This window comes from Phlebotomus papatasi, chromosome 1 (assembly GCF_024763615.1).
Source record: "Phlebotomus papatasi isolate M1 chromosome 1, Ppap_2.1, whole genome shotgun sequence".
Classification (NCBI taxonomy): Eukaryota; Metazoa; Arthropoda; class Insecta; order Diptera; family Psychodidae; genus Phlebotomus; species Phlebotomus papatasi.
Window position 1 is genome coordinate 19616961 of NC_077222.1, and position 12321 is coordinate 19629281.

General features: G+C 32.8%; 1 protein-coding gene across 1 annotated transcript in view; it reads right to left on the reverse strand.

Moving 5' to 3' along the window:
- The window catches only part of LOC129799520 (gamma-aminobutyric acid type B receptor subunit 2), a 145046-nt gene that overhangs the window by 13665 nt on the left and 119060 nt on the right, over positions 1 to 12321 (reverse strand). Inside the window, exons 4-6 of the mRNA XM_055843472.1 lie at positions 4725 to 4847; positions 4481 to 4591; positions 3772 to 4391 (exon numbers count right to left, since the gene is read on the reverse strand). Of these exons, the coding sequence (XP_055699447.1) occupies positions 3772 to 4391; positions 4481 to 4591; positions 4725 to 4847 (854 nt within the window). The remainder of the gene's footprint in view (positions 1 to 3771; positions 4392 to 4480; positions 4592 to 4724; positions 4848 to 12321) is intronic.

The following is a 12321-nucleotide window of genomic DNA, read 5'->3' on the forward strand; positions in this document are numbered from 1 at the left end:
AAAGCCTCGTAGGGTGAAGTGGGGCACCTTTGAATTGGGGCACCTTTTAAATAGGACTTTTTTTTATCCTATTTTAAAATGGATCTGTGCCTTATTGTCATGTAATTCACCTTCAGAATTGGTTTGTGCATCTCAATTATACCATGGTAAGATTCAATTCCATTTAAAATTAGGAGAAAAAGACCAATTTTAGATATAAAGCTAGGGAGAGAGTAAGGTAAGTTTTGGTATAAAGGGAGAAGCCTGAATTCTAAGGCCAAAACTTAGCTGTCTTTCACCATTTCCTTTGAACGAAAAGTAAAAAGACCTAGCTTTATGAAATTTGCGGTAAATGTTAACAAATATTTCAAGTGCTTAAAATATTTATTTTGAAAAATAATATTACAAATGTAATCTGCTCGTCGCTCTTTGCTTTTGTTCCTGTAGCTTCGAAAATACTTCTAAATGAATTTAAATTTTTTTATGTTACAATTAAAAAATACAGACCATTTTTGACCTTTTAATTCAGGGTACCCCCCTTAAGTTGTAGGGGAAAATGCTCTCCTTTTGAACGTTCATGCCTTCGAATAATGTGAATTTCTTTTGTTTTTCATAAGAGATTTATACTAAATTATCATGGAATTATCAATAATTGATGACAAGCCAACTAATATTTAATAAAAATGTGTAAGTCTCTTAGGAAAACTAAGAGAAAATTCACATTATTCGAAGGCATGAATGTTCGGAGGGAGAGCACTTTCCCCTAGATTTCGAAAAATCAGATTTATGGCCTCTACACATTGAGAGCAATTTTTGTCAAAAATTGCTTTTTTGAAGGAAATTCCCTGCAGCGTTGTAGGGGGAAACGTCAAATTTCTTTCAAAAACGCAATTTTTGACGAAAATTGCTCCCAATGTGTAGACGCCTTTATGAAAAAAATATTTTTTTTCCTCAAAAAATTAATAACTAGCATGCTTATTATGTAGTATCACACGTGATAGAGAAAGTGCTTGTAATTTCGGACAAGGTGTTCATAACGTTTGACGAGCAATTGTCAATACACATTCAAGTTTCTATTACTTCCTTTTCAGGAATGTTCTTTGTTTTCTCTAAAATCAATTTTAATACGTTTGAGAACGAATAAAACTATAAGCATGATTTTGACTGTAATTTTGGACACATTTTCTGAAGTTTTCGACATTTTGCTTATAATTTTGGACAGCTGATATTCCGTAATAAGATATCCATTGTAGTTTGTTTCAAGAATCCTACTTGTAAACCTTGAAGAAATTTATTTAAACAATATCATAAGTTATAAAGGGATAATAGGGAATTAAAGGTATCACCTATCTCGAGAGTTTCGAGAAACAAAACAACTGTCCAAAACGTCCAAAATAAGCAACACAATCTCACTGGTTAACTTCTAACAAAATCGTCAATTTTTATTTAAAAAAACATAATTCGCAAGGCATATTTTATTTCAGGTCTATCTAAAAAATCATTATTAACGTGAATCACTTAAAAATAAAGAAGAAAATGACTAGTATTTCACTAAAGCTAAATAAGATTGCTGCTCAACTGCAAGACAACTATTCAAAAAGAATAAATATTTAGAAGGAATTTACATTATTCATTTATTTTTCGAAGAAAATTCTATATTTTATCTAACGTAGGGGAGACTAGGGCAAAAAGTCACAAAACGGATATTTTATAAGCTATCCAAGCGCCCCAGAAATTTCTAATTAGCGCAGTGTTATAGGAAATTTACCGCTCCACAACTTTGTGAAAGTCATTTTCTTCTATTTTTGTTTTATCGAACTGTTTTAAAAGGTGATTTTATGACAAATTTCAAAAATGCTGGGGCAAATAGTATCAGGCATGGGGTATTATCATAGTTTTGTTCGCTTTGGGTTTCTGTACATTTAAAAAAATACCTTGATGACATATATATATAGTCTCTATGACATATATATGACATATATTAAGTCTCTATATATATAGTCTCTATTACATATAGTCTTAAGAAAGGATCGTTGGATCCAAAAGGCAGGAAATAAACTGAAATCTAATCTAATCTAATCTAAATTTATTTCTCTATACTTCTGTAAAATATCTTTTCTCTATCTCAACGAGAAAAGCGCTTTTGAAGCTATTTTAGAAAAAAAAACACACAAGAGACTGCTAATCGTTTGACCAATGCAAATAACAAGCGGCAAGACATGATAATGACGTTTCTTTTCGCCGTGAGACATCAGAAATTGCATCGTTTTTTTTTTACTTTTTGCACCATATCTTTTGTTACTTTTTACCCCAAGTGGCCATTTCTAATAAGTGGATTTCTGGAGAAAAGACTCTTTGTAAAATTATAAAATAGATAGCGGCTTCGTATTCAAAGAATCCAAATAATTTTTGAAATATTCACCATTCCATCAACTTTGAAAAATAAGTAGGTAAATAGTTGATATCTTCTGCAAGGAAAATATTTCAAAAATAGGGCTAAATTTTTCGATATTTTTTATTTTCTAATTTCCTTGGTCGAATTCTAAGAAACTTACGATATTGAAGAAGATCTATGGAGGCTATCCATAGAAAAATTTTTAAGCTGCTATCTTATTTATCTTGGATGATATTGAATTTTAAAATTTTCGATTTGTGACTTTTTGCCCCAGTCTCTGCTAATGTCTAACTTTACCCTCAAAGTGTCCAAAATTACAAGGTGTCCCAAATTACAAGCAGTTCCCCTAATAGCATTTTAAAACTGCCTAACCTAAAACTTATTCGCCAATATTTTGTGTAGGTAAATTAAATTAAATTTTTAATTATTTTCTAAGATAATTAAAAAAAACCGAGAATTGATTACGCTATTTCTAAAACTATTGTGATCTAAATTTTTATATTATATATAAAATATTTTAGTTTCATTTAATTGACTAAACAAAAAAAGCATTCCAGATTTTTCAAAGCTCTATATTCAATTAGGGGAAGGCTTTTAGGCTTCGCACATACTCTGACTGATTTGATATCTGATTTGATATTTTTCCCATATTCCTTTAATGAAACTAATCCACATTTTTTTAGGGAATGTGTGATAGGACCGGCTCTTAATAAACAGTGGCGGCCATAATAATCAGCCCCGCAACTATTTTACCATGAGCATTTTTGTTTATTTCAATCTGTTGAAATAATTTTGACATAGAAATGTTTAAATAATTATCTTACGTCAAATAAGTGCTGTTGTGGCCGCAAGAGGTCTCAATTTTTCACAAAATACATCAATAGTGCAATTTGATTTGAACAACACAATAGGACCACTTTGATTTAAAATAAAGAATGTGGTCTAGAAATCGGATAAGTTTAAATAAAGCCATATTTATTAACCATAAATGACAGTTTTCCAGTGTTTTTGGCCGAACTGAATTTCACTATTGACGTATTCTGTGTAAAATAGAGACCTCTAGCGGCCAAAACAACCCTTATTCTACGATTCTAATAATTTGAAGATTTCTATTGCAGAATAATATCAAAAAATTAGGAAAAAATACAAAAGTTAAAAAAATATAAGTTTTGTAAAATGATTCTATTATTTTGGCCGCCACTGTATGTATTATTGGTATTAGGTAGGATTCATTAGAGGAATATGGTCAAAATATGAGGAGTTCGAAGCTTGAAAGCCTTCCCCTACATACTCTCATAAGTTAAATAAAGAATTATTGATCTCGAACTCAACCAAGGTTTGGATTGTCACTAGTCGCTTTGATAATTTGAAATAGCTTGATAAGGATGTGGACTCACCGTTGATTGGGTGTCAATGAATTGTCGAGATCGGCGTGGGTGGACGTGAGGCTGCCAATTGAGGTGAGGTCCGTCGTTTCTGTTGTGCTAGGCATTTCGCGCCGTATGGGTGGAACTGAGAGGCGCGACGCGGTATCCTTCAGCGGCTCCAGGTCGCCGAGACTACCATCGAGCCAGCTCCGGGCCTCTGGTCCCAATTTCCGAATGAGACTCTGGAGCTCGGCCTCGCGCTCCATTAGCGCTTTGCGGAACTTGCAGTTTGTTGTCTTGACGTCCCTGAGGCGCTGCTCGAGTTCGCACACGCTTGAGTCCCGTCGATTTTTCGACATGGGGCGCAGAGTGGCGCGAATTCGCTTGTCCACCACGCCGCTAGGATTCCTCTTCAGTTCCACGATTTTGGGCACAAACACCAGGCACAGCGTAGCCGTTGTGCAGAATATTATGAACACACTGATGAGTATGAAGGCAGCATCCTTGCGATCAGACAGCACGATAGCTATCGCCGCACCCATGATGCACATGATGACCACATTGTATACGGACAGGCCGATATGCTTGGAGTCATTGAGGGCGGGTATGGAGACATGTCGAGTCTCCCAGGCGAGAAAAGCCCCAAAAATCTGTCAAGGATGGAAAATTGGGAAAATAGCATCAATCGATGGGTCTCAAGTGGTATTTTTTGTCCATTTGTGGTGAGAGAGAGACTGACCAGGAGGAGGCCTTTGTATGCATAAATGACGCCAATAAAGACGGTTATCTTCTCCGACTGGCAATATTCGTTCTCCCTGGCGATTAGGACGTCCTCAAGTGATGGATGGGGCTTTTGTGGCGATCAATTGAGGAGAAGAAGAATAAAAAAAAGAGACTTTTCCGTTAGCACTGATATTCCCACACCATTAGCCACCCTGTTGTAAACACTTTAAGATTCAAAAAGACATCCCATATTTACTTACATGCGGTTCCATTTGCTTAGTATCCCTGTAAAATGGGTCAGCTATTTGCCATGTAGTCATGATTGCCAAATCGATGGCCAACAAAACGCCCACCACCATGAATAATTGATAATCTTTAATGACCTGAAACATTGAAGCAAAAAGGGAGATGTTGGTACACAAAAGCAACAAATTATGTCGCGTAACTTTCATTTCTCAAAATTCAATTAATGGGTGACCAAAAGGTAAACTCCCTTTCGCACCTTCTCTCTTCCATTACTACACCCACAATTCCCAACCAATATATCTAATTACAGTTGCTATTTATACAACGAAAATTGACAAACATGGTGACTTAAAGATAAATTAATGGAACCACTCTATAATTTGGGGAATTAGCAAAAGCTGCTTGACATGCGTTATTACTGACTGATTCATCTTATCTCAAATTACTGACCTTAATGCAATTACAATTTACAAGATGCCATTAAGTTCTTCGAATAAGACAACTATATACAGGGGAGCGGGGGTATTTTAGAGATACAAAGTGTCTCTTATAATTTTTTTGAAGGAATTTGAGTAAGAAAGTATTGAGTTTATTAGCTGTTTTCTGTCATTGTAGAATGATCTAGCAAATAATACTAATACAAAATAAAAGTCAATTTAATAATGAATAGGCAACCGAAAACCCTAAATTGGCAACCTACGTAGTTTTGAAGATATCTCGTGAAATGCGTACGAAAACAGTAAAAAAAATTACACTAAAACCGGTCGTATTTTTCAGAGCTAATGTCACCCCCCTGTAAATAATATTGAAATTTTAAGGGCTATTTAAGAATAATTTCTTTGGAGGAAATATCAAAATTGACCACCTTAATTAAAACAAAATTATGGTTATAATACATAGAAAAAAAATTTGTAATATTGTTCGTAAATTGGGGACTTACGAAATGCTCGTAAATCGTATAACCCACAAATAAGTTCGTTAACGTTCGAACTTTTTTAACAAACTTTGTTCGTGAGTTGATCTGTTGACGAGCATTTTTTGTTTTTTTTACAAACATTTGTTCGTAAATGTTGGTAGCCATACAAATACGTTCGTAAAATTTTTGCCAGATGAACGAAAATGTACGAACAAACATTTGTGAAAGAACAAAAAATGTTCGTCAAGTGTTAATGTTACGAACAATGTTTGTGAAGAAGTAGGGGAAACCGTGCTACCTTCGGACGATTCAAGCCTCGGACAGTTCAATTTTCTTCTATGTTCCTTATGGATTTCACCCATAGCAGTTTTCTGAAAATTTGATGCATTATGAACTAGCTATTAAAATATAATATTCTAATGGGCTAAATTCATTTATAACATATTCAAAAAAATTAATTGTGCGAAGCTTAAATCGTCAGAAGGTAGCGCGTTTTCCCCTACAAACTTTTACGAACTTTTTAGTGAATTATAGGATTCACGAACATTTTGCATGTTCTCGGTAGAAATTCACAAATATTTACGAAATATTTTTTCTGTGCAGTGGAAATGGTGTTTCATAGAATTGTAGAGCAATAAATTTCGTATAAAATATTATATATTAACTGATAATTTTTTATCATTTATGAGAACAAAATATTATTTATTTAAAATTTTTCCTTTGAGACACTTAATAAAATAAACTTCCTGAAAAGACTCACAAACCTCACAAAACACATTTTCTCTTCAGATATGTATATGCAGTTATGGAGTGGTAAATTTCCTATAAGAATATGCTGATGTGGTCAGAAATCTATCAAGTTTTCTGATATCTTGTGAAAGAATATCCCTTTTGACAAATTTTATGCCAGTCTTCCTCACTTTAAGTCACTTTTAATAAATTTTATATGTATAATAAAATTGAACAATTTATTGATCAAAACTGCAATTTCAGTTTATGTACAGAAACGTGCTTAGCTACCATAAGCTTATCTGGGCTTATAACTGGTTTGACCGATCGAACTACACAGAGTGAGCAGTATTTAAAATCCCTAGATTTTGTCACTCCCCAAAATTTTCTCTTTTCACCCCTAGGGTCCATTCTTGTCAACATATCTTCGGGGTTCAGACCGTTCAGACGATTTCTGAGAGATGACGGTACACTGGTTTTCCCAGTTTTCCGTTTTCCGTCTGTACGTTCGGCAATTACCATGACTTCAAATACTTCAAATAATTAATTGACAATAAATGTCTCTAATGTACAAATAAAATTGATACTGATTTCTAAGTATGAAATAAAAGATTAAACATTTTTATTTCTAATAGAAATATTTTTAATCTTGTATTTAAAATTAATTAACGTGCTCCAATAATGCAAATTATGCGAGAAAAAACACGTCCCAAACAACCCCTTTTGCGTCCCATACTGCCCCAAATCGGAGAGGTTTGGGACAAAGCGCCAAGTTAAATGTTTTATCTTCTCCAAGGAAACTTAGTTGTTTTCCAAGTTCTATCGAGTACTTTTTATAAATATTAATACAAATAAGTATCCTATAGACCGCATAAAATTGTAATACATTATCGTGATTTTTTGGTATACTGTCTCAAAATCAAAACGTAAAAAAGTGTCCCAAACCTCCCCGGTCTATCCTAATCCGCTGTTTTTCAACTTGTTACCACTCTGGAGCTTAAACGGTAAAACATAATACTTTCGGTCTTCGGTGACACCCAATAAGAAAAGGATTATCTCCTGACGTTTTTTCATTCTTCCTCTCACACACCTCCATCACCTCCAAAACCATATTTTCTAGTTTATTTAAAAAATTAGCACTATAGATTTTTTTTTTAATTTTCGGATATGTTTTAGAGGTTTCCTAGATAAACATTTCATCCAAACGTACCGATGATCGGAAAGATTGCCATTTTGAATTCTTGAAAGTTAAAAGCCAATCACTTTGGGAGGCATTCTTTTTCACCTATTTGATTGAATTTAGATTTTTTGGCAAAATATTGAAATTTCGCACCCGGCTGCATCGGTCTTCATTGAATCAGTTAAGTACCGATAATTGTTTTTTTTGAAATTTATTTTTGAACATAACTTTAAGTTTGTTTCCGAACTAGAGGTCAAACGGTAAGAGATATCTACTTGCGTTCAGATCCGGTGCATTTTGCGATGCATGGGACGTTTTGTCACTTCTTTTTCTACAAGTACTTTAATACTAAAAGAAGGACTTAAGTTACCCTAATAGGTGATTCACGTTTAAAAAAAATCTCTTGGATTCTTTTTACTAGTTAACTAGCCATATTGATAATTTTAAATTTTATTTGAATTCGACTTTTCTTCTGAAGGAGACTTTTCCAGTCTGTTCTTCATAAGCTTTTCTTTAATTCTGACACTCAATGATAGTTTTTACTAATAAGACATAATAGATCTGATTAATGAAAACTATCCTTAAGTGCTGGAATGATAGACAAATATATGAAAAGCAAGGATGTAAATGAAGGCTTTTGGGCTTCGCACACACTCTGGCTTCAAACGATTCATATTTTTCTTATATTATTTAATGATCCTGACTAATCCATAGCAATATATTTTAATATCTAGTTTAAAGTTAGACACTTCCTGAAAAAATAAGGTCAGATTTATTTTAGAAATATGAAAAGAATATAAAGTGTCCAAAGCTAGAGTGTTGGCGAAGTTTAAAAGCTTTCTTCTTTACGATCAATGAAATAAATTTCAAGAGTAAATGATAATTTAATTTCAAAAGTGATATTTAAAAGCCCTCTCTCAGTTACAAGTTTTATTGGGAAATTGTTAAAAAAAAGTATTATTGAGTTGCATGAATATAACTTTCCTTGTTTTCAATAAAAAATTCCATGCTAGTATGAGAACTTCCTCAAGATTCAATTTTGCAAATTGCATTTTGAACGTAACTTCGTAAAACAGCGTAATTTTTATTTTCCTTGCAAAAATAAGCTTTCATAAATATTCTTTAATTCAATGGATGATGAAAAATAAGAAAGGCTCTTTGTAAACAATGTCTGAATAAGAAATTATATCTTTCCGTCTAAATGAAATTGAAGTCGTTCCTTGTAATAAATAATTCTCAAGAACCATCTGCATGACCATATCCATTTTCTCTCTCTCAAAATTTTACATTGTTTTTCAACTGCTCTACTGGTACGCAATTCAAAACATAAATATTACTCTCAGTCTTGGAAAATTTGCATAGAAAAAGTGACTTTGATAGTGAAAACAACAGACATACTCAAGATTTCACGGGAGAAAAAATATATAACTCCTTAAAACTTTCACATAATAAAGTAGTTTAAATTCCAATTTTCCATAGAATATGAACCTTTAAGGGTGAGGGATAAAGTTGAGAAGTGAATAAGAGCAAAGGGGAAAACCTCACTATGGTATATTGTACAAATAGAAAAATAGCTTGAAGCTTTTTTTGCCAATAAGAAGGGAAAATTCATTTCTGTTCTGGGTTTCTTCTTCATTTCTCACGACAAAAAGAAGCAATAAATTTTTATAATTTCTGAAATTGGATTTTCATATGAAATGAAGTGAGTTCTAAATGTGAACGCTTTCTTTGTATTACTACCAAAGGATGAGGAAAAGAATGGACCAGAGGATGTGAAATTTGTTGTTGAGAACTTCTTGGGCATTAATTGAGAAGGCTGTCTCTATAAGCAATTGAAATAAATATTAGATACTTCGAGTCTCTTTTTTTTGATACTCTTTTGTTATACAAAAAGGGTGACAAAGTGTTCCATTCTTTGCGAAATGCTCGAACTCGTGCCGTAGATATGTTATCTAAAAAGTACAGTAGCACAACTGATTTGACCCCTTTGATCCGATTCATACATCATTCCGAAGATCACTCAAAATAGCTTTGAAGTAATACAATTGTCAAAGAATCTTTGTTTAAAGTACCTTTGGTAAAGTAACTTTGACGGTTCATAACCGATTGGAATCGGTTCAGGCTTGTCAGGAATTTCAAGACCTTTCTAACGAGCCTCAACATGAACCTCTCTAGACACCTTTGAATCTTTGATCTTGAAAACTTTATTAGGAATCAACGACATTTTCTTGTATGGACAAAATGTCCGTCTAGACAAACTCTAAAACATCCCAAATACATCATTCGAGTAATCTCAAAAAGCATAGTTTTGGAAGGGAAGGGAAAGGGTGGGAGGAAATGAAGTGCATGAAATGGTCCCAAGATCGACTTATGGGGGGTCCCTCAACACTAGTAAAAATAAGAGGATCATTTTGTTCCATTTTTGATCCTTTCGCAATGGATGGATCAAATTTCAAACTTTGAATGCATTTATCACAATATTTAGAATATGTTAATTTGATCGATGCTTTGCGAAAGGATCAAATTTGAATCAATTTGATCTTTTTATTTTTTCCAGTGAAAGATATCATGTCTCTATCTATAACCGTTTAGCCACAAGGCGTAGCAACGGGCGGACGGACAGAATGACAAACAGCGTGACGACATTTCTCATAAATCGTCTGTAATCCGAAAATACATTGGGAACAGTGATTCCCAGGTGGTGAGGAATGGAAATTTTGGGAATAAATAAATCAAGCGGTTATATATACTGCTCTCTATGTGAAGTTTGAGCACTAAAAAATTCATTGCAAAAGAACCAATGACTGAAATCGCTTTTTAGACTTATTTATAGCATTTTGTACTAATTTTAGAATCCCAGATTAAAAGATTAAGAATTAAGAAAATGCTTATTTGGTTTTTATCCCTGACAATTTTTGAGTAATAATTGTATTATTCCAATTTTATAGCACCAACAATTAAAATGTCTTTATAGATTCGTCTTTAGTATTCCTTTATTAATTGGAACTTAATAGACATTAAAATGGGATTAAAAAATCTTTTTAGGGGTCAATAGGGTTAATAGTTAAATCGGATTATCAGAGTTGATTTTTACACAAAGATTGTCAATTAGTCCGAATTTTTACAATATATTTTGGTCTCCCTTTATACAAGAAAATTACAATTACAAAGTAACGTTACTCACTCGCCATTTATTTTGGTAAAACACTTATTATACTTTTGAAAAAGTTTCGAAATTGGTGAATAGCGTACTCATAACAAAAGCGTAAGTTCTCCTTAAAAAACTTATCATGCGATATGTTGACTTATGAAAATCCTAATTCAGTTTCATGTTTTAGGGTATGTATTTATTAACGCTTCGTTTAAAACAATTTTAAAGAAATAGGATTATAGATGACTGTTAAAGGTGAACATGTACGTCCATACAAACAATTTTCAAATTAGGATTTTTTATCTTTGAGGGATAAATGGGGTTTAATTCATATCAGAGTACTTTTGAATAGTTAAATCGCCAAGATATCCATCGTATGTCCTTAGATCCTTAAAAACTACAAATAATTCAACGCAAACGTGGAACAGTTTTGGCTTTACCAAAACTTCACAAGGGCTTTCGCTACTCCTACTTTTTAAGTTAATGACTCATCCTTAAAGGGTTTAAGGACCACTACACTATTTTTAGATACTTTTACTAGGAATGTCCAGTAATTTTAATTAGAGGCGAATAGTTAAACTAATATACCGATTTTAGTTTTGGTTAAATTGAGTAATTTCACGAATTATACAAAACAAGCTTCATTTTAACGGTAAATATTATAAAACTAGGATGTTAAACGATCCTAAACTTTTACTATTCTAATCAGTAGCTTCAATGATATTAGAGATTGATAATAATTGTCAAATTCTTATTGAAATTAGGTCACTATATTCAGTGCTAATGACACATGTTTCTTCACTTATTTTATCAGCATTTTTCGTTAGCAAAATATTAATGTTTTAATAGCCAGTCCAATGGTTTAAACTTTCTGATTAGAGCCATATGTCAAATCTATTAGGAACATAGAAAATAAATTGAGTTGTCCGAAGATAGAGAGCTTTCCCCTAAAGCCTACTTTATACACTGAGAAAAAAAGAGGGTGCGATTAACATTCTTTCCTCAGAAATTTAACACTTTTTAGGTGTAAAAATTTATCAACATTTTTAATGTTAATTTTACACCTTATTAAGGGTAAAATTAACATGAAGAAGGGCCCCTTTAACCCCTAATACACCTAAAAAGGGTAATATTTACACCGATTTTGGATCAATAATGCAGGGTAAAATTAACATTTCCGGAATGTTATTTTAACTTTTTCGGATTTCTCTCACTCACAGTGTAGTGATTCTACTGATGCCGGTTTTTCTTATTAAGCTTCCAATTCAAGGGCGTACCCAGGATTTCAGTTAGGGGGGGGGCTAAGTCTCAAATTTTGTTGGCGGGGGGGGGGGGTACATAATTTTTATTTTGAAAAAAAAAAAAACATAAAAAATAAAGTGAGATAAAAAGTACCTATATATATATATATATATATACAAACTGGTTTTACTTTTCACGAGAGATTAGCCTATGCCCAATTTGTAGGTATTGGTTATACGGGCTTCAGACCTGAGACTTAGTTATATGGCTTTACTGCTTTAATTCTTCATCAATCAAGATTTTTTGGAAAAAATTGAGTTAGAATTGTATTCTTAAGGACAAATGATCTATTAAATTCTAAAAAAGCAATAAAATTGGTTGCCATTTAGGATT